This window comes from Diachasma alloeum, unplaced genomic scaffold (genome assembly GCF_001412515.2).
Source record: "Diachasma alloeum isolate Michigan unplaced genomic scaffold, Dall2.0 Dall_scaffold_00625, whole genome shotgun sequence".
NCBI classification, from domain to species: domain Eukaryota; kingdom Metazoa; phylum Arthropoda; class Insecta; order Hymenoptera; family Braconidae; genus Diachasma; species Diachasma alloeum.
The window spans coordinates 209,373-232,506 of NW_021680757.1; the positions used below are offsets into that span (position 1 = coordinate 209,373).

Sequence of the window (23,134 nt, forward strand, 5' to 3'; positions counted from 1 at the left end):
GTTTGGGATATTGGCTGGTAAAGCACCGGTGAAAATCCCTCACAAAATGGCGCCTAACGTGGGGCCACGCCAAAATGGAGTACGAGAAAACCTCAGAAATGGGGGATAGTAATCATCCTAGTGGTGATCCGGGGGAAAATTTTACTTTTTCCCCGAAAGGAAAGTAATTATTCGAGGGATAATTCGGCGGAAAATTAACAGAAATATTTTTCCCGAGTGACGGATTTTTTTGTGCAAACGAAGTGAATCTGGAAGTGCGAAATTTCACGGTGAGGAAAGGTTCTACGAAACTCATGAATGCGTTCTCTCATTCACCCAGGGAGCATGGCCTTGAGGTAACGAGATAATTTTTCTCCGCTGAAAAATGACAGTGTCCATTTTTCCGCTCCGAGAGGGTCTTCCCTGTGCGCTGAGCGCTGTTTTCCTCATTCAGCCGGGGGAGAATGGTTTCGGAGCCGGGGGACGGCTTTTTCCGATTGGAAAAATTTGAGAGATCGAGGACAGCAGCACAAAAATTCCAAAAATGGATTTTTCGCACCTCGAGGTAAGAAAACATTTTGTTGATGAAAGTCGGCAAAAAGGGAGAGTGAAAACGAAAAAAAAATACATATATATATTTATATTTTCCGATTGGCAGCGACGGAATATAAACAGAAAGATTCACCCAACGGTGAATAGTTACATAACCTCAAAACGAGGGAAATGGTGCTCGATTTGAAAAAAAAATCGCCACAGTCACGACTAGAGCTGGTTGTTACTGCTACATTGGAAAATATCCAGGAATATTTTTTCCATGATGGAGGTGTGAATAGACCATGGAACGGAGAGTTGTCTCGACTGGAAAAGTTCTCGATAAATTGAGAGACCACGGTTTAAGCATAAATCGTGAAAAGAGCGTGTTCTGTCGATCCGAAGTCAAGTACCTCGGATTCGTAGTGAACAGCAAAGGATTGCAAGTCGACCCTGACAAGACGTCGGCGGTCGTAGAGTTCTCAGTACCCAAGAATCTCTGACAGATTCGTCGGTTTTTAGGAATGGCCTCCTGGTATAGACGATTTATACCAGATTTTACAACCGTGGCTCAACCCTTGATACGTCTGACTAAGACGAAACAACCGTGGGTTTGGGAAACAGAACAGCAGGAAGCCTTTGAGGCGCTAACAAAGCACCTCACGTCGGCTCCAACACTTGCATACCCGGATTTCTCGCTACCGTTCACTCTGCAAACGGATGCGAGCAGTGTAGGGCTAGGCACAGTGCTGACGCAAGTGCAAGAAGGGCAAGAGCGAGTAATAGCCTACGCTAGCCATTCCTTGACAGATCCTGAAAGAAAGTACACAGTTACTGAGCAGGAGTGTTTAGCGGTCGTATGGGCCGTAAAGAAGTTTCGATGTTACTTGGCGGATTATCCCTTCACAGTAATCACGGACCACAGTAGTCCAAGGTGGCTTCATAACATGAATGACCCTGCCAGCAGACTCGTGAAATAGAATTTGAGGGTGATGGAGTACGATTACAAAATCGTACACCGAAAGGGCGCATCACATCATGTGCCTGACGCCTTATCCCGCGCTCCGGAAGGAGCGACAAACCTACTAACAACCGCGCTAGATACCCAAGATAAATGGTATCTACGCCACTGTCGAGAAGTAGAAAGAATACCAGAGAAATACCATACGTGGAAGATCTCTGAAGGATTATTATACCACCTCAAACCGAACACTTTCGCTTCGGTAGACGAGGATTTGAACGAGTGGAAATTAGTTCTCCCTCGAGAGTTACGACGTAGAGCTATTAAAGAATGCCACGATTTGCCGCAGGCCGGACACCAAGGTGTCGATAAGACCTGCCAACGTTTGGCCACACAATATTATTGGCCAGCGATGTTTGAAGACGTGATGACCTATGTGGATTCGTGTCACGAATGTCAGCGCTGTAAAGTACAGCAACAAGCGCCGATAGGACAAATGGGACCTCGAGCAATCGAGAAACCATGGTCTAGAATATCGGCAGACATAATGGCGCCATTTACGCGAAGTAAAGCAGGACATCAGTACATTATGGTGATCCAAGACTTCTTCACGAAATGGATAGAAATTCGTCCTTTGCGTAAAGCTACGGGAACGACGATACGGAAAGCACTTGAGGAGACCATCATCCATCGATGGGGAGCTCCTAGAGAGTTGCTAACCGATAATGGAACCGAGTTCGTAAATAAGGACTTGAAAGAGCTCGCTGCTTCAACTAACACGAAGCATCGAACGACGCCCCCATATCATCCACAAGCGAACCCCACCGAAAGAGTGAATCGTTCGTTTAAGGCGATGATAAAGCGTATGTAGAAGCAGACCACCGTGATTGAGATTGCCATTTGGATGCATTTGGATTTGCATACAATACAGCCCAACACAGTTCTCTGAAAGCCACACCTGCTTTCGTAAACTTTGGTCGAGAACCAGAGCCCGCGAATTCGCTACGACGAAAGACAGAAGGTGACGTGGAAGTCGAAGAGACACCTACAGCCTCCTGGGTCGAACGTATGAAACGTCACGATACCCTGAGGCTAGCGTTCAGACATGCGTTAGCCGAAGCTAATGATAGACAGGCACAAGCCTATAACTTGCGCCGAAGGGCTAGTGAATACGAGGTCGGGGAACTAGTGTTAGTCCGCAACCACGAGCTGTCCAATGCTGCCAAGTAACGCTTAGCGTCATTGAATAAACCATTCAATGGACCCTTCGTAATCACCAAGAAGCATTCCAGAAACTTCTACGAAAGTTCTGATTTAGCTGGTCGTAATCCAAAAGGCATCTCAATAGTGGACATGAAGCCCTATAAGGAAGCCTTGGATGACCCTCCGACCGAAGAATCAGAAGATGAGTCACTTCAGGAGATTTCGACTTGAAGAGTAGGTTTCGGGTCGAAACCTCTCCTAAGGAGGGAGGTGTGTAACGAGATTTTCTCGTTACAGTAAACTGTTTTACCAACACGAAAACCTATGAGTCAAGGATGGTTAGAGTGAAGGACAGAGTAGGGAGCGACATCTAGCGCCAGCTGAAGAAGCTGAGCGCGAGATGAGAGTGACATCGAACGGCGGTTAAAAAGAACCGCCCGTGAGGTGAATAGACCAATCAAATAATGCCAAGAGGCGTGGTTTGGGTGAAACCATGCTTCTGAACATTATAAGAGAGGCTGTCGATACCCTGTTGCCTTATCTAGAAACCCGCCCAGCTGTGTTTGGGGAAAAATGGTCAACGTACTGGCGTTCCAACTGGGCGATTCTAGAGGCGCTATCGACTTAGACTAGGGACCAACGACTATAGGCCAACTGACGAGTCCGTTCCCTTCGTAGCTACCCCCACTTAGGCTAATCCCCACGCACATCCACATCTCCCACCTCTGAAAACGAAGGGAACGGACTCGTCAGTCCGACAGTAGGTGAGAGGACTAGCGCCCCCTCGATTGCTGTCGAGCTGATTGGTGGTGGTGGGGTAACGGATGACACACCGCCGCTGAGAGATGTTCAGACTAGGGGAAGAAGGCCCTTGGAGATTTCGAGACAGTCGGTGACAGACACTGGAGTCGAGCAGATGGTTTTCCGGTAACTCGGCACAGGAGTGAGTAGCATTCATCCATAGTGGATCACGGGGGAACGTTGTTAGGACAAGATCCGAAACAGCAAGAGAATGGGACGATTCCGCTTCCCAAATAGAATGACTGGATTACTTTGAGGACGTGGAATATTTTAATTCCATGTTCTCAGGGATCCATCATTTCGGACGAAGGAAGTGGTGTTGGCGTGGATCCATGGGCCGGGAGCTAGGCCGACTCCTGGAGGCCCGATCGCACGTGCCTCCACGACGAGTAATCTGGGTGTTGGCCCGCGATGGTAGCGCTTTTACCGAGCATTGAGGATGAGTTGAGGTGGGCACAGGTGGTCGAGGAAGAATCTCCGGATACCTGTGTTGCATGTGTCTCTCAATGTTCGGCGCTCCGAGGAGTGAAAAGGATGCGCAGGTAATCGTCGACTTCTCCAGAGTTGAGCCACTCTGGAGAGAAAGGAAACACGTCGGAGAAATGGAAACATCCTCGGCGGAAGACACATGGAGAAATGTCTCCTGGAAGGTACGCTTTATCGAGATCTCTCGGCTGAAAAGACGAAGATCGATGGAGTGAATTACTCCTAATATGGTGGACCTCGCCCGCTCTACTGTATTACGCTGATGCTGGCTCGGCATAGTTAGTCCCGCCACGAAAAGTCCTCAGGGTAGACGAGTTATTCTCTGAGGTCGGTTTACCGTTGGATTTTCCGTGAAAATTCAGCTGGCGCCCAACAATTGAGCGATAGAGAAGATGCCAAACTAGTTTAGGATATTGGCTGGTGAAGCACTGGCGAAAATCCCTTACAAACTTCACGAGGGTCACTAAAGAATGGTCAAACTTCAAAAAGGTTAAACATCACGAGGGTCACGAGGCTGACAAGAGGATAGTCAAATTTCACGAGGGTCACAAGGGAAAGTCAAATTTCACGAAGGTCAAACACCATGAGGGTCACGAAGGTTAAAAGGAGATCACATTTCAGGAGGGTCAAACGTTACGAGGTCATGAGGGTCACAAGGGAATGGTCAAATTTTACGAGGGTCAAACATCACGAGGGTCACGAAGGTCACAAGAGGAAGGTCAAATTTCGCGAGAGTCAAACTTCACGAGGGTCACAAGAAGATGATCAAATGTCCCGAGGATGAGACATCACGAAAGTCACAAGGGAATGATTAAATTGCCCAAAGGTTGAATATTGCAATGGTCAAACTTCACGAAGGTTACACATCACGCGGGTCACAAGCCAAAGGAAAGCCAAATTTGATGAGGTCACGAGGGTCACAAGGAGATGGCTAAATGTCACCGGGTTCAAACATCACGCGAGTCACGAAGGTCGCAAGGGGAAGATCACGTTTCACGAGGGTCACAACAGAACGGTCAAATTTCACGAGGGTCACGAAAGTCATAACGAAAAGATCACATTTCACGAGGACCAAATAGTCCATACGCTAGCCCTGTTTCTGTATGCACTACGAAATTAAATAAATGCTTAATGCTTGTTACACCATTATATCATGGAAACGGTTGAGGATAGGAAAAGCGGTTTCAAACAAAATCTGTTTGTCATGTCAAAATACACATTCTTTTCATTCGTTAGCCTGCGATGTGTTGGGGCGTTCCGATGCGGCAAACTCGATAGAGATGGAGAAAAATTGTTCAGATAAAAAATGTTCGGCATCATAATTTACATACAAGTATATTTTTAAAATTTTTCTCTACACCTAGCCGTTAATGGAATATTTACGCTTTATTGCTGCATTCTGAGGCAAATTATATCCAACGTTTTTGTTTAATACCGTTTCGCGAAAAAATGGTTCGAGATACGGAGAAAAATTTAAAAAATACATAGATGTAGTATCGTGTCGTTTTGTCATTTCCATTATTTACAAAGATATAGCCCGTAAAGTGAGAGCGCGGGCGGTTCAAGCGCTTACCGCCGACAACTCGTGCAGGGGCTAATACGCCACCCGCTTCGGTCTTTATCTATTATAGTTGGGGAAAAAAGTTATACCACAAAAAATGTGTATTTTTATATTTTCGAAATTTTTTGTTTGAAACTTTGTTACCCATCTGCAACCGTATCCGTGATATGATGGTTTAAACATTGAATTGTTATAAATAAGAAAACTTGATGACAACTTGTAAAAACCGACATCGGATTCAGATTCAACATCACCGGCAACGTAAATTCCAATAATAACATTTATTCAATTTGGTTGTGCATAGAGAAACAGAACTAGCGTAGGAATTATTTGATCCTCGTGAAATTTGACCATCTCCGCGAGACCCTCGGGACGTTTGACTCTAGTGAAATTTGAGTATCCCCTTGTAACCCTCGCGGCGTTTGACTCTCGTCAAATTTGACTATCCCCTTGTGACCCTCGCGATGTTTGACTCACGTGAAATTTGACAATCCTTTTGTGACTTTTGTGAAATTTGATTATCCCCTTATGACCCTCGTGACATTTCACTCCCGTGAAATTTGACTACCCCTTTGTGACCCTCGTGACGTTTGACTCTCGTGAAATTTGACCATTCTTTTGTGACTCTCGTGACGTTTGACTCTCGTGAAATTTGTTCATCCTTTTGTGACCCTTGTGACCCTCGTGACTCTCGTGACCCTCGTGTTTTACCTTTGTAGAGTTTGACCATTGCAACATTCAACCTCCGTAAAATTTCATTATTCTCTTGTAACCCTTGTGACGTTAGACTGTTGCGAAATTTGACCCTTGCTCTATTGATTACGAGAAGCTCGATCATTACATCGTCTAACGTTTATTAACTTTATTTCAAACACTTATTCCTTCCCAATGTCCATTGAAGCAAGTGGAATAAAAAGTCATGCCATTGTCGATCGAATTCCAACGATTTAAACGGAGCGCCAGGCGTTCGGCGCCCTAAGGGCTACGCAGTGGTACTCGAGCGAGAATTGAGGGACCTGTGGGACTCGCGTCCGGCATGACTGTATGAAACTTCTCGTTTCGTTGGCTCCGAATGCAAAGCTTTGTAAATGTGTTTTTTTAGATTTCCCAATATTCGTGGAAAATGGCTAAAAATGTCATGAAACATGAAGAAATTATGTTCCTAAAAAATGTTTTTATACGTGTGTGTGTGTCTGGGGTTCTTGAAATCTGATTGTAAACTTGACCGCCATTTCCTCTGAAATACAATTGTGGTGAAAAAAAAATTCAAGTTGTAAAAATCGCCTGCAACCACATTTTTTAAATTTAATAAAGACAATAACCCTACACTAATCGTTCAATACCGAGTTTCTCATATTGAATAATCAAAAAATCTCTCAAATAAAATAAAAACCGAATGCAAATGAAAACGAAAATGAACCAAAATAAAATAGAAAATTTGTTGAATTTACCGCGAAATTTATGGTGAATAACCCAGCAAGGGTTAATAGTTATCAATAAAAAACAGATTTAATTTTTTTCAATACTCGCCTCGATAGTTTTTATCTAGATCAATCAGAATATGCCTATCCGTTCATACAATATTTTCGTGATATTCAATTATTAAATGGAATAAACTCACGTAATGGTGTAAACTTCATAGTTTCTTCAGTTTGATTTTTTAATTCAATTATATGGGTGTATATGTACAATAATGCATACATAGGTAAGATTTCATAGCAAAATTGGAAGAAATAAAGGAAATAAAAATAAATAGTTTGACACATTAATTTGGCTGAAACCCCTTGGGTCGATGGCCAGTTGCGAGTGAAAAAAAAAGTTTTCATACAGTGGTTACTCCCTAACATTTCGGTTCCCTAACATTACAGTCGAAGAACTGATGAGCCATCAAGGTCATTTCAGCTGACTCTCCCCACCATCCACAACGTAAATGCGTTTGGGTAAATCTGTGTGTCCCTCTGCGCGACGGTACTGCGTAGTAAGATTACTCTCGGCCATTGATCTCTATACTAGTATAGAGATACTTAGTATAGAGATACTAGTATAGAGATACTTACTATAGAGATACTAGTATAGAGATACTTAGTATAGAGATCAGTGCTCTCAGCGTGTGAGAGTGAAACAGGCAGATTCATTCTCACTGTTTATCTCTTTGCCAGCTCCGCCTCCAATGGAAGAGTAAGGGCTTCCCGAACATTTAATTTCGTGAATTCTGGCCCCAGAGGCTGAAATATTAGGGAGTAACCACTGTATCTTCAAGAACTAATAATGACTTTAGTGCAAATTTTAGTGCATTTTTGTGAAGACACTTAATAATTTTTATTCATTCTCTGACCTTGTTCCACTGAAAATGTTTAACGACCCTGCGCAGCAACATAACACCATCCCAATAAACGAAATAGTACTGCCCTTGATGCAGATGCGACGAGCGACCATGACCAGGCAGATCCAGGCACAAAAATGATTGATTATGACATAATTTTGGTATCAGCGGATCAAAACTTCCAGCATTATCTTGACGACCGTGTAATGTTATTATCGGGCGAATGTATTTCGGACCCCACCACTTGCCTGTCCAAAAACAAATGGTTTTTCTTCTTCACTTTTAATCTGAAACTTACATAAAACTTTCGTACGACCGGTTATGATATATGCTTGCTCTGTCTGACACAATGCTGCTCCCTATGATATAAGCAAATAGCAAGTTACCCGAAACAAATTTCTCTGTGTCATTGCCAACCATGGAAGATACATCTTCCATTTAACAACTGCTACTGCACCGATTTCAATGTTTCTTTTTGCAAAATATTCCACTTAATCGGCTCTATCCAGATCAATCAAAATATTTCACAGAAAACCGTTCATACAAAGTTTTCGAGACATTGCCAATTTTCTGTTATTTTTAAAAATTTTGTAGGCATGATAACTTCAGAAAAAAATGGAAACGGCAGGTTGAAATTTGATATCATTATATCTCTTGTAATATTGGAGATTGATGTTTTGGATGAACGCAAGCGGCCGAGAAGCTTCGGAGATATTCAGCCTTTTATAGAATCTATTTCATCAAAAGGTTAAAAAATCCGGCGGTATATAGACACCCTGTAGAACGTGGTTGCGGTTGTATGTGTCATAGGGACAGGAAATTACTACGGATCCATTCGGAGGCTTACTACCAATGGAATTGGTAGAAGTTTCTCACGTCTTCTCTCGGATAGGCTTGAACCCCTACTTGCTTTTTGTTTACATCGTATTTTTCCCTGCCAAAAACTCGTTTTTCCTCGTTTTTTTACAATGACAAGATTCGATGTAAGCTCTTCTCTTATGTCTAAACGTGTAAATTAGGATGGCTCATATGTAAAAAAAATTGAATTTCATAATTTTCGTGTTTGATAAAGATAACCAATGACATGGAAAGTACATGTGAATTTTATTAAAATTTTTGAATCATTTTTCAAGGTTGCGCCGTGTAGTTTTATTTCTTATGGACTTTTACACGCATCGTAGAGATCGAATGTGTCAATAATTTTTTAAAGACTCAATTATTACATCCCTCGGTGTTTCCCCTCCGTGAACCGTTCAGAGGGAGGTTTAAGAACAGGATTAATTTTTGACTCAACAGAAAACTTATTACTTATCAAAATGAAAATCCTCATTTCTACTCAATTCAATGATTTTTAGACGCCTCTAGCACGCTGGGTATCTGGCCGTTTTTCATCCCGATTCGGTTGATGGATTATGGAACTATCTGACAATAATTCAAAGAAAAAAATTTTCTTCCCCACCAATCGAATTCTGAAAAAAATGCGAAAGATAATTCCTAAATTTCCAGTAAAGACAGGTGTCCGGCTCATGCGGTGCTTTTACAACGGTCGTAAACACAGAAATTGAGCCTAGGCAAAAAATTTGACCTGCCGAACTAACCTGCGCTGGGAGGGGACTGAACTCGCATCGTAGAGCTGCTTTAAAATTTAGCTGAAATTTTGTGTATAGTTTTCATGTTTTCAGATGATGCATTCATGAAAAAATGATAAGAAAAGAGGAAAACCTTCTATGATAACTGTAGTGCGTCAGTAATACGCTTCAGGCGGCAGAAGGGAGCAAGGAAAATCCACGATAATGTCAGGGAGTGGTGGAAGAGGGGATTCCATTCATTAGGCCAGAAAAATTGTTCTTCAATATTTCATGTATCAAATTTTCAATAACTTCTTTTTCTTTGATTTTTTGTATTTTTTACTCTTTGATTATTTTTGATATATTGAGAATTTTATATTTCCCATACATTTGAAAGAAGTGTCAACTACATTTTTTGTAAAAAAAAAAGGCATTAGACAAATCTAACTTAATCCGAAGGAATCCTGGGAGCGTTTATTCAACTCAGAAGGTTAATTATGCTTATTTCAACTCTATTTTGTATCATTATTTTTCGAAACATTTTAATTAATTTCCTACATTCTTCAGATTGAAAAAATATATTTTGCCCATGAGGACTATCCAATTCTCAATATATCGAGAATAATTAAAGACTAAAGAATACAAAAAAAAACAATTACCTAGCTGACACGGGCGTATCATTGAGGATATTTAACTTCTACCCAAGTTTTATGACCTCTACTGCCAGTAGGTCAAAAATGTTAGTCAAAGTTTAAACACACGGCGCAACCATCAAAATGCAGTTTAAAAATATGAAAAAATTCACAGGGGTATTTTATCAACTGAAGAATCATTTTTTGAGGCGAAATCGAAAATATTCAGGAATACCCGTAAAATGGGCCACCCTAGTGTAAATTAATAACATCCTCGTAAACCTCATATGTGCAATGGGTTATTGAGCCTATAGGTGGTTGAACACGGATGAAAAATTTTGATAAAAAAACTTAGCGAAGTCGCTAGACAATTCTATTGGATTTCTTTTGAACTCCCTACTAGTTTTTGGCCGATTACATTTAAAAGTTCAATAGAAAACATTTTATAGAACGAATCAAAAGAATTCGATTTTTCTATACAACTTATTGTATTGAGATATTTTCTATAGAATTTCCTCGGCTCAAATTTTCCAAATTTTTTTGTTTAATTTTCTTGATGAGAGAAAAAGAAAAATAAAATGAAAAAAACATGGAAAATTCGGGCCGAGGAAATCCTATAGAAAATATTTGAAGAGAATAAGTTAAACAGAAAAATTGAATTCTATTGACTTTTTCTTTTGAATATTTTCCATTAAACATTTCAATAGAATTGGCCAAAACTAATAGAGAGTTCAATAGAAATCCAAAAGAATTTTCCAACGAATTCGCTAGGTTTTTCTATTAAATTTTTCCGTGCGTGAATCTGCACTATAATTGTTATCTCTCTTGTGTATATACTGTTTTGTACATAATTCACAATTTACTTGAATAAACTTATTTGAATTTGAATTCCAATTTGTTTATCATTCTTGGGGGATTTCTTGTTTCGTGTTATGGTGTGCGTATTGACTGGAACCTTATTATGATTCTTTTGACTGTTTGAGGAACTCAGATACCAGATTTAGTCATCGATTGATTTTTTTTTCTAATTTTTAGTCATGGAATGCGGGGATACAATTACTACTCTTATGGTTCCTGATTGAACAGCTCTACAGGCAGTGAAGATTTTCTCGAGAGGAAGAGGTGGTAGAAGAATGTACTACTGTCGGTGTCAAAAGTAGAGACCACTCGGAATAAACGTCTATAACTCGACGAAAAAAAATCGTAATAATATGAAACCAATTGCACTGTGTAATATAAGTATTTCACTGGCCCAATACGAAGTTTCAAGTTTTTAATTTGATTAGTTTATTTACAATCACTGTGAGAAGCCGAAAAACCCCCCGATTTTCAGGGTCCGTAAAAGTCAGCAAACTTTGAACCGCTACCATACGTAAGAAATTTTTTTTTTAAATCGTCAATTTATCCAGAGATTTGTTGAACCCTTGGGAAGCCAACGAGAGAAGAAAAAACTCAATATTGTAATAATCGTTTATTTAATTAATAGAAATGTCCACTGCGGCTATCTCGTTGTAGAATTGCCGAACTGACCTGAAAAAAAACGATGCATTTTGAAGTCAATGTAAAACACATTCGGTCAATATTTTTCTAATAAACAATCTCCGTTGATTTAAAACAAAATCGAGAAAATTCGTCAAAAAACGTGCTGTTAAAACGATTATAACTCGTTATGAGGTTTATGGGCCCGCTCACCGTCGGTCCCTCAAAATTGAAAACACATGTGCGCCTGTCTACCTGTATCAGGGACGTCGATACCAGTTACCGTCGTTTGGGCCCTCAGGGGACAAGTAATGTATAATGTATTTGCGCTCCAAAGGGCCCAAACGACTGTAACTGGTATCGACGTAGGCAGGCGCACATGTGTTTTCAATTTTGAGGGACCGATGATGAGCGGATCCATAAACCCCATAATGAGTTATGATCGTTTTAACAGCATTTTTTTTGACGAAATTTCTCGATTTTTTTAAATCAACGGAGATTGTTTATTAGAAAAATATTGACCGAATGTGTTTTACATTGAATTCAGAATGCATCGTTTTTTTTCAGGTCGATTCGGCAATTCTAGAATGAGATGGCCGCAGTCGACATTTCTATTAATTGAATAAATAATTATTACAATATTGAGTTTTTTCTTCTCTCCTTGGCTTTCCAAGGGTTACACAAATCTCTGGAAAAATTGACGATTTAAAAAAAAAAAAATTCGTACGTGTGGTAGCGGTTCAAAGTTTGCCGACTTTTACGGACCCTGAAAATCGAGGGGTTTTTCGACTTCTCACAGCGATTATAAATAAACTAATGAAATTAAAAACTTGAAACTTCGTATTGGGTGAGTGAAATACTTATATTACACAGTGCAATTGGTTCCATATTTTTACGATTTTTTTTCGTCGAGTTATAGACGTTTATTTCGAGTGGTCTCAACTTTTGACACCGACAGTAGTAATGAATGGCTTCCTCTTGTGAAGGCACATATTTTTCGCGGTTAATGTGGGTATCTATATTCGAACTTGCTGAGATAATCACATGTTTTATTGAGAAACATGAAAACCCATCGATTTTTATCGCTATTTATAAATACCGCAGATTGAAAAACATGTTGATGACAACGACTGTTCGAAAAACACGAGGTGAACAATTTTATAGAACAACTTAGTGAATTCCCTAGAAAAATCTATTGGACTTCCACATAATTTTCATTAGTTTTCGACTGATTCTATTGACCAAAATTCAGCGTCTTATCTGCGTGATTTGTTCCACCAAAAACATTCAATGATAAATATTCATCCGATGGCAAAGAGCAATCGAATTCGATTTTTCTATGGAGCTTATTCTATTGAGATATCTTCTATGGGAAATCTTCGGCATAATTTTTCTAAATTATCTGGTTTGATTTTTTTAATGAAAAAAAAAGAAGTATCAAGCATAAAAAAAGTCAATAGAAAACCTAGAGAATTCGCTAAAAAATTCTATTGGAATTCTATAGGAATTCTACGGGGTTTCTATAGGACTTCTATTGGAATTCTATTGAAAACTTCTATTTATTTTTTACGCTGATTGTATTGGATAGTCAATAAGAAAAGTCAATAGATTTAGAATTTCTGTTTCAATTTTTCTCTTAGATTTTTTCTATTAGTATTATTGGGCACAAATTTTCCAAATTTTTTCCGCTGGATTTTGTTTTGTTTTCCATTGCAGAATCTTAGTGGGAAAAAATTAGAAAATTGATGGCCAAGCATTCTTACAGAAAAAATCTCAAGAAAAAAATTCAAAGAGAAATACGAAATCAATTGACTTTTTCTTATCGAGTATCCAATAGAATCAGCGCAAAAAACAAATAGAATTTTTTAAGAGAATTCCAATGGAAATCCTATACACTGAGAGAAAAACCACTAAGTTCTCAAAAAAGTCTTACTTGTGCCAAGAAAATGATTTTTTGAAAATTATCAAAAAAGTATTATTTTTGTGCCAAACATGTAGAGAATGCGCCGGAATGAAAAATTTTTATCGCAAAAATAGATTTAGTAGTTAAAAAAAATTGCATCCTCTGTACACGCAAGAAATGTCATTTCTTACACTACTCCTTCGTTATTCGATACTCCCATACGTATTTTGCTCCCGAAAAATCCTTGTTTTATCCGAAACAAGGGATAGTAGTTTCTTATTTCGGCTATCTAATAACCACAGACAGGAAATCAACCCTTAAATGAAACAATAATAATGATATGATATAGCAATCTTGTAACTTAGGGATAAAATATTTGTTAATAAATTTCCCTCTATATGAGATATTTTCGTCCTGAAAAGGCACCGTCTGGTGTGAATTATCTGCCTCTTGAGTCAAATATTTCGTCGCTGTCGAAAGCAGAATGATTATTCATGTTTGAAACTTTCAAATTCGAACCAAACAAATTCTCTTTTGGCAATTTTCCAATAGCGATTTTGTTGGCCTAAACAAGACTTGTTTGACAACGTGTTTGTTTTCCTCTCAGTGTAGAAACCCCATAGAACTCCTATAGAATTTTCTATCGAATTCGCTAGGATTTACCGTTAATTTTTTTTCGAGGGATTTTTTTTCTCTATCATACAAATGCGAAGAGATCTTAACATTTGTTTATCAAGAAATTTTGAAATCCTCAATCTTCATCGCCATTCACAAGTAGGTGACTCTATAAATAACGAAGTTAGAAACAAATGTAAAATATACAAAATGTTAAGCATAAGAAATTTTAAAAATGTTCGCAAATAATCTCCTTAATATGAATCACCCACACAAGATGAATTCTTCACCTCTACCTCGTTCCGAGAAAATTAATGGAGGTGCACGAAAAGAATCATTACCCATCACCAACAAAAGTAGAGAAAAAAAAATGATGAAAATAAGGTTTGTTCCTACGTTATGCTGACCTTATCCCACTTGTAATGCTTAACGATTTTACGCAGGAGTATGACCCCATCCCAAAATAGGTAGTAAAATACGCCATCATGTAGACGAGACGAGTATCCATGACCCGGTAGATCAATACAAAGTAATGGAACACTATTGGCAATCAGGGGTGCTAATCTATCGAATGTCCCTGCATTATCCTGCCAACCGTGCAATGCAATCACTGGAGGCTCCTCCTTCGAGCCCCACCATTTTCCTACACAATTTTTTAATTACAAATTTTTTACATACTTCAACACCTGTACAACTTTTTCTAGGGAAATAACCGCATATTATGATCATTATTCATTTATGAAAAAACGGCCACGAAGCTAGGATACGTTACGAATAAAACGAATAAATTCAAGCATATTTTTTTTACAGTCAACGTATTTTTGAATTATTTTTAGGAAAAGGGCCTAGCTGCATGAGCCCGGGGAAAATACCCCCACCTGTTTTTGGGGGTACTAATTTTTATCTGACTAGTTATAGACAAAGATAACTTCTCACAAAATTTCAGATTTTTTTCTTGTTTCAGAGTGGCGTTAGAAGTGAAACTCATTTTTTTGGTTTTCGGCTTTTCTAACGGAAAATATCGATTTAAAATTCTGGAAAAATTCTGAAAAATCTAAAAAGACATGTCATTCATTATGAATTGCAAAGAAAAAATATTTGATGATGAATTCGATGAAAAAAATTATCATAATTTGTTAACTAGTTTTTCACAACATATTAAATTTTCAGATTTTTCAGAAGACTGGGTCTTAGGAACAAAAAATGAAAATACAATTTTTTGAGGATTTCTAACTGAAATCGTTCGATAAATCGTCATGATTTATTCTATATTTTTTTCAACGTTTGAAATTGAATATAAAAATGATGTAATGTTCATAAATGATGATTGCATGAAACGAAGAATCAGTTTTGATGGTGGTTTTCTTTCTATTGGAGACAATGAGCCGATTTGACCTTTTTGAATTATTTAAAACATTTTTGTTACCAAGAATCGGAGTTCAACTGTTCGCTCTAGCGGTGACATCATCTACTGGTGTAATTCAAACGTGAAAATTCTGTCATCGCAAATAGTCTCTGGAAATGTCATAAATAAACCGTAAATTAACTGCACTTTTGTGATTCATTGTGAGTTTTTCAATAACGTGAGGAAGTTAGGATCACTGTCGTCAAATATTTAACAACAAATGATAGGAAAACAATAATTGACGGTAAGTGTATACTATAATTGTCTATTTATCCTAAACGTACACTGATAAAAGGATTTAGTTGCTTTTAACGAGGCTTCTTAACTATTACCACGATTCGTTAATAGTTAACAAATCATGGTAATAGTGAAGAAACCTCGTTAATAACAACTAAATCGTTCCATCTTTTCTATCAGTGTATCTAATGGGAAGTGCCCTTAACAAAATGTATTGGGACCTTTCCATTATTGAAGTGCAGGAATTGAGACGACTGGCTATGGCCGATTCATCCAGAAATGATAATTCAAGGCGAGATGATACCAGATGCGGTAATTGTAATCGACTGTTGAGGACAATAAAAGGACGAAAAAAAATCGTACAAAATGGAGATGAATCTGCAAAATATACCAAGAGACTAAGGAAACTCGTACACGTTGGCGATATTTTGTGTACTCGCTGTCAACTCATTGCTCACAATGAAGAGACAACAGATCAACAGAGTGCCACTGAATCAGCACCACCCCTAGAACCTGAACCAGCATCAACATCGGACGAACTACAGACAAGTACGTCATCATTGGTTTCGCTCTCACCTGCTACGTCCAACTGTTCATTGTCATCGGATGTTGATCCGTCCTTCGTCATTAAATCCAACAATGAAACAAGCAAAGAGACTGTGGAAATGCTTTTCCAACGAGTAGTTTCAACACATAAATTCTGTTTCATCTGTAATTCATCAAGAAAAATCATCACCGTACTATTTGAAGCGCGATTACAGGTCTTTAAGAAGAAAAGAATTTATATTCCTAAGGGAAATCGTTGCTGTCCAACACACATGATAAAAAAGAAGTTTTTCGAAGATGAATTGGATAAGTTGAGAATACAATCAAAGGTCAGCTGTATGGAACCTTCGGAAGTGGCGAAATTCCTCGACGAGTTGTGCATCAGTTATCAAGGTGGGTTGAAAGATCGAATTGGAGATGGTGATTTATCGTTGGATCGGGTAAGAGCATTGACGGATTTCACATGGGACAATCTCGAGAAATTGTGTGCAATGATGACTTCAATGGGTAACTCGAAGAATCGGACAGTGATACAAGCCCTAGTCGTTTTCTTATTCAAGTTGAGGACCGGTAATTCAAATAATATTATCGCCTTAGTTCTGGCCTCGATCGAAAACAACAGGTTTCTGATTTTTTCGAAGAAGTTATGAATTCGTTTGAAAAGGACATACTACCCCATCACTTCCGATACTCTCTGTCTAGAGAGGAACTCATAGCAGATCAAACATCAGAGACAGCTAAAAAATTATATGATCTCAGTGATCAGTTGGTATCGATTTTCGATGGTACATACATTCGTCATGAGAAGAGTAGCAACAACTCTTATCAGCGGAAATCATACTCTGGTCAGAAGAAGGTACCACTCTGTAAACCATTTACAATCTATACAATAAATGATTATATTGTTGAAATGTAGGGGCCTTTCTATGCAAATCAAAATGACGTTGGAATGATGAAGATACTCCTGGATGATCCGAATGGACTCTCAAAAATCATAAAAGCAGGTGATATTTGTGTGGTCGATAGAGGATTCCGAGATGTTGTGGAGCAGCTGGAAGAACGAGGATTCAAAGTTTTCATGCCAGCATTGAAAGGAAAAAGATCACAGCTAACAACTGAAGAATCCAACGATTCACGATGGGTGACTAAAATTCGCTGGGTTGTTAAAGCAATTCATGGAATCCTTGGACAGAAATATCAACTACTGCATCACACTCTAGATAATAAATTGCTCCCAAAAGTCCGATTCTTTTCAGGATTGCTTGTTTTCTCAACAATACTATTGGCAAAAGGCTGAGCTCTGATACTGGTCTGTCAGATGAAGTCATTGAGCAAATGCAAGCTAGGCGGAGAGTGGACAATTCTCTAGCAGAAGAAGCTGCGAACATGCACTGGAATCGCCGAAAAACTCAGTTTCAACAGTTGACATCAGCAGATTTGTTAGATTTCTCAGAGATGGCAGAGAGAGATTTGAAGATTTTTTTTAATGGATCATACCAACTTTCACAAGCTTTATCTTACCTAGCTGAGATGATGGATGAATCGGGTAATATTACACAATTGATTACTTGAAGAAACGAGAAGATCAGAGCAGCACAATTATTCAAATTCTAGTGAGGTCCAGATACATTAATAGTAAAACTTACAAGTGGTATATTGAATATAAGGGTGACTCAATCAACTATACGGGTATTCAACGATATTTGTGCGAATGGACGGCGTACTGTCGGATGTTGTTCACATGTGGCTGCGGTTATTTATTATTTGTCGAATGCACGGTACCTTTCGAAAATAATAAGGCCTGCAGAAATCCTCACGAAACTTTTCGATGTCGAACAAGTGGATCGAGTCATCAATAAAGACAGCGATGAAGATTGAGTCATACAGAGTGTATATAAATCGATGTAAATTCTTGTATATTCGTGTGATTTCCGTTATTCTTGTATATAATTGATAAAATATTATTTTCATGTCCTGTGACGATTCTACATGTAATTTTGCGAATTATAAAGAATACGGAATGAATTATGACGATTTATCGAACGATTTCAATTAAAAATACTCAAAAAATTGTATTTTCATTTTTTTCCCAAGACCCAGTCTTCCGAAAAATCTGAAAAATTAATGTTGTGAAAAACTAGTTAATAAAGTATGATAATTTTTTTCATCGAATTCATCATGAAACATTTTTTCTGTCGAATCGATAATGAATGGCCTATCTTTCTAGATTTTTCAGAATTTTTTCAGAATTTTGTATCAATATTTACCGTTAGAAAAGCCGAAAACCAAAAAAATAAGTTTTCCTCCGTGATGCTCATTTTGAGGCTTTTTTCAGCCTATTTTTGTACGGTAAGATGGCGTTTGCAGTCTGTTAAAACCACTTTAATCGGACTGCCGTAACTGCTCAGTCTGAAGTGGAGCCTTTTCTCAGACTGAACACAGCGTGAAGTGAGCCGAGTATGGCTATCTCACGATCTCACGTGATACTATTGCGTCAACCATTTCTATAGTCGTGCGAGCATAGACGAGAGCTGGAAATGTCAAAAGTGAAAAGATGGAGTCGAAAAAATGCGTAATTATTCCAGACAGTGATGGAGAAGGAGAAGAATCTCAGGATATGTTCGAAGAGGAACCCAGTTGTACTTCGATGTCGAGTGTATCAGTGAATTTGAGTTCAGTGATAACCTCCCTGATGATAACCTCCTTGACAACAACAACGTCCCGCAGGACGTTCTTGATAACGCTCGTGAGGCTGAATCTCATACAATTCGACAACAATCAGTGGATGAACACCCGTTGTATTTTACAAATAGCCACAATACCCCCCTGACAACAGCATCCCGCAGGATGTGTTGTTGCGTTGCTTCCGTATACTTTTGTCGATTTTTTCTTCAGAGAAAAAATTTACTTTGTTTTTAAATTCCAGAAATGTTATCTTTTTATTTATTCACTTTTTCTACGGAACATCATTTCTGTTTTTTAATTTTTGAAAATATTGTTGATTTTGTTTTTTTTCAGGGGGGGGGCTCCGCGCCCCCCCCCCACATACGCATATGAGAATGGGCATTCGTGAGGAAAAATAGTATGTCATTCGTTTGAAGTCCTCGGATTTCAGCCTTATGACATAAGATACTATTTTCGCTTCTAACTCCATTCTGAAACAAGAAAAAAATCTGAAATTTTGTGAGAAGCCATCTTCTTTTATAACTAGTCAGAGGAAAATTTGTACCCCCAAAAACAGGTGGGGGCATTTTCTCCGAGCTTATCCGGCTAGGCCCTTTTGGTTACAATGAACTCATTTTTTATGGATTTTAGGAAATGTTAATTCTGAAAAATAACAAAATACGATAAAATACCCGGCCATAAAAAAATCCTGTTTGCTTATCTTCCCATAAGAAAAAGATGACTTTGAATTAATCGAAATTGTGATGGTTACTTGTATACAATTTAAAAAAAAGATAGGAGAAATTTTCTGGATTGGAAAAAATCGTGATAGAAACCATGATCTCTCGAATTCTGGAAATTTTTCCGTGCAACAAGGAATAATTTTTCTCTGTAATCTTATCTTCGTGCAGAGTAGCATAATTCTGTGTGGGAAACAATTCATGACAGTACAAGATTGCAGTGAAAATTTGCTGTGAACAATTTGTACTTCTTGGCTCTTAGATCAGTTATTGGCACGTGTTACATATTATAAATTTTCTATTGTACAATAGACATAATATTTTGCTATGAGACTTTGTCCACAGAAGTTGTTGCATTTATTTTTGTCGATCAACATCCCTTTTGGCATTCCATTGATTTCGTTAATACATATATTAGGTGTACAAATGAATAAGGTGCCCCTATATTTCGCGGTTTATAATTGCGTTCAAAAAATTAATATTTCAATATTTTGTATGTTGGTATTATTCAGTTACCGAAGCAGTAAATACTTCTTACATAACCTTAAAAAATAGTAGTAAACACGATGTCTGTCGATAAGCAACATTTGAGGCACTGCATTCTTTTTGCATTTCAATTAAAGAAAAATGTTGCCGAGGCTACTTAAATGATTTGTAGTACTCTTGGAAAAAACGCTGTAACACATAAAACGTGTAAAAAGTGGTACCAGAGGTTTAGAGACGGAGATTTCGATCTTTCGGATCGAGAACGGCCGGGTTAACTGGAAAAATTCGGCAATGAAGAACTCGAACAACTCTTGGCTGAAAATTCTGCTCAAAGCCAAACAGAGCTTGCACTACAACTCAGAGTAACTCAACAATGCATTTCTCATCGCCTACATCAACTTGGCAAAATTCGAAAGGAGGGTAGATGGGTTCCTGATGATCTGAGCCCCGAAAATAAGGAGCGACGACTGGAGACGGCGCTATTTTTGTTCACTTGATTTAAAAGAAAAGATTTTTTATACAAAATCATTACGGGCGATGAAAAGTGGGTGTTATACGACAACCCTAAATGCAAAAAATTGTGGGTGAATCCCGGCAAACCATCGACGTCGACTCCGAAACCCAATGTCTATGCGAGAAAAGTGATGTTGAGTATCTGGTGGGATATGAAGGGTGTGATATATTATGAGCTACTTAAACCTGGACAAACTGTTACTGCGAAGGTTTATCAACACTAGTTTATTCATTTGAATGATGCATTGGAGCAAAAGGGGCCATATACTGGCAGCGGAAGTAGACAAGTGATTCTCCAATATGACAACGCTCGACCGCATGTCGCCAAAGCGACTAAGGATATTATCTATGAATTAGGATTGGAGGTTCTCCCTCACGCGACTTACTGATCTCGCCCCATCCGACTACCACTCATTTCGCTCTCTTCAACACCACCTAGCTGATGAGTACTTCAAAAGAATCGACGAGGTCCGAAAAAGCATCGATGAATTTATTGAGTCAAAACCGCCAAATTTCTTTCGCGAAGGAATTCAATTGCCAGTGAGGTGGAGTAAAGTCATCGAAAATAATGGGGAATATTTCGCGCGTTAAATGTCTTTGTTTTTTTATAATATTCTCTGATTTTCATTAAAAAAACACCTTATTAATTTGTGCACCTAATATTTGAAATACAACAGAATAAAGATTATGTCCACTATAACCTTTTTCACAGTTTTCGGCGGAAATTCGCGATACACTTCCTGAAACTTGTCATCAAGTGACAGTTCCACTGAAATTTTACGAAATTTCTCCATTGAAAATTCACAATTCAATTAAAAAAACAACGGAGACAGTGAATCTCAGTTCAGTCATTCCATGAAAATCAATGGAAATGAAGGCAATTCAGGTGATACATTCTCAAATTTTCAATTAATTTTGATAGAAAATATTCATATTTTCATTGAACATTCAAGTTCGTGAATTTTTGTCTTCCCGCTGTTTGAAAATTTAGAATTTCATTGAATATTCTGTGAAATCAGAAAATTCATAATTTTTCCACCCAACATAGAATTTAATGTATTCCACAGAAAATTGCTACATACTAAACTTTCTGAGAAATTTCAATTTTTTTCTGACAATGTATATTCGAATTTCTGCATGAGATACTTCAGACACAATAGGCATCTATTGTCCATCTATCACATTGAAATATCTTATACTGAGATAGGAAGCGGTTATCGTGACGTGAAAATGCAACAACTTGAAATTAGACGGAGTCTTATTATAAAACGCCGCGCGCCCTACAACGGTAAAAATTAATTGTGCCTAAAAAGTTATTCAGTCCAAAAAATTTGTATGGGTGATGAAGTATACCAAATTTTTCAAGTAACAAAAATTTGTTTTGTTAATTTTTCACGATTTTGATTTGTGGTTTATTTGTTTCAAAAAATATGAATTAGTGTTTAATTTGATATTTGTTTCTTACCGCTTATGTGGCCCCAAGGTACAGGAATTTGAATCTCCTCTGGTTCTGAAAAAAATTATTAATTATTGCGGAAGGCAGGTAGGATAGAATCCGACATCCTGAAACAGTAACGGGAAAATTCGAAACTCATTAGTTTTGAAGCGTGAGATGAGCGCATTGATCATGAATGTCAAATGATTTTAAGCCTCTAAGGGTACACATCCTGTGGGTTCCTATTACGTCTAGAAAAAAAACATCCTTACTTTGAGATTTTAAAGATCGTAAATTGAGACTTTCGAAAGTTTCAGCTTAAGACTTTCGAAAGGATCAAATAAAGATTTGCAAGTTTCAATGAGCCTTGAAAATCTTCATTTAATCCTTCTGAAAGTTTAAAGTTGAGACTTTCCAAAGTTCCAATTTGAAGACTTGAAAATCTCTATTTCTGAAAGTTTGACTTTCAAATTTCAACGTGAGACATTCAAAAGTCTCAATTTGAGACTTCCATAAGTTTCAATTTGAGATCATAAGTTTCAAATTCAAATTTGTTTTTTTTTGTGTATTGATACACTGACACCGCCGTCGCTACATTCACGTTCCATTAGCAACGCAACATCGGAATGTCACATCTTCGTGATATCCTCTCCGGAAAATATTTATATCCGTAGAATTGGAATTCGGGCTATTCAATTCAGCGAAAAATGTCAAAAATCCGATAAAATGATGTACCCATATGTACACCTAAGTAGGGTTGCCAGATGGGGCTATTTATAGCCAAATGGGCTATTTGAGATGCATTTTGGCGGCGAAATTTTTGTTCCGGGCTATAACCCGATAAGTAGGGTATATGCTGGTGGCATGATTTTTTTTAAATATAATATACTGTAGGAATGGGGAAAGAGTTCCACTCGGAATTGTAGGCACGAGGGTCACAAGGGAACGGTTAAATTTCACGAGTCAAACAACAACCAAGTCACACCCCGAGTCAAAATTTTACCGGGTCTCCCAACGTAGTTTCAACGTTTTGAACCTACATTGCTTTGATGGTCAAATTCTCCGC

The 23,134-nt window shown here is 38.2% G+C and overlaps 1 protein-coding gene across 2 annotated transcripts in view; it reads right to left on the reverse strand.

Moving 5' to 3' along the window:
• LOC107043752 (probable serine hydrolase) overlaps positions 1–22,143 on the reverse strand; it is a gene marked incomplete at its 5' end in the record, with an annotated part of 108,044 nt that extends 85,901 nt beyond the window's left edge. Inside the window, 2 exon segments of one of the 2 annotated variants that reach the window (XM_015265365.2) lie at positions 7,858–8,093; positions 22,099–22,143. In XM_015265365.2, coding sequence (XP_015120851.1) covers positions 7,858–8,093; positions 22,099–22,143 — 281 coding nt within the window. 2 annotated transcript variants of the gene reach the window in all.
• Between the last annotated feature and the right edge of the window lie 991 nt (positions 22,144–23,134).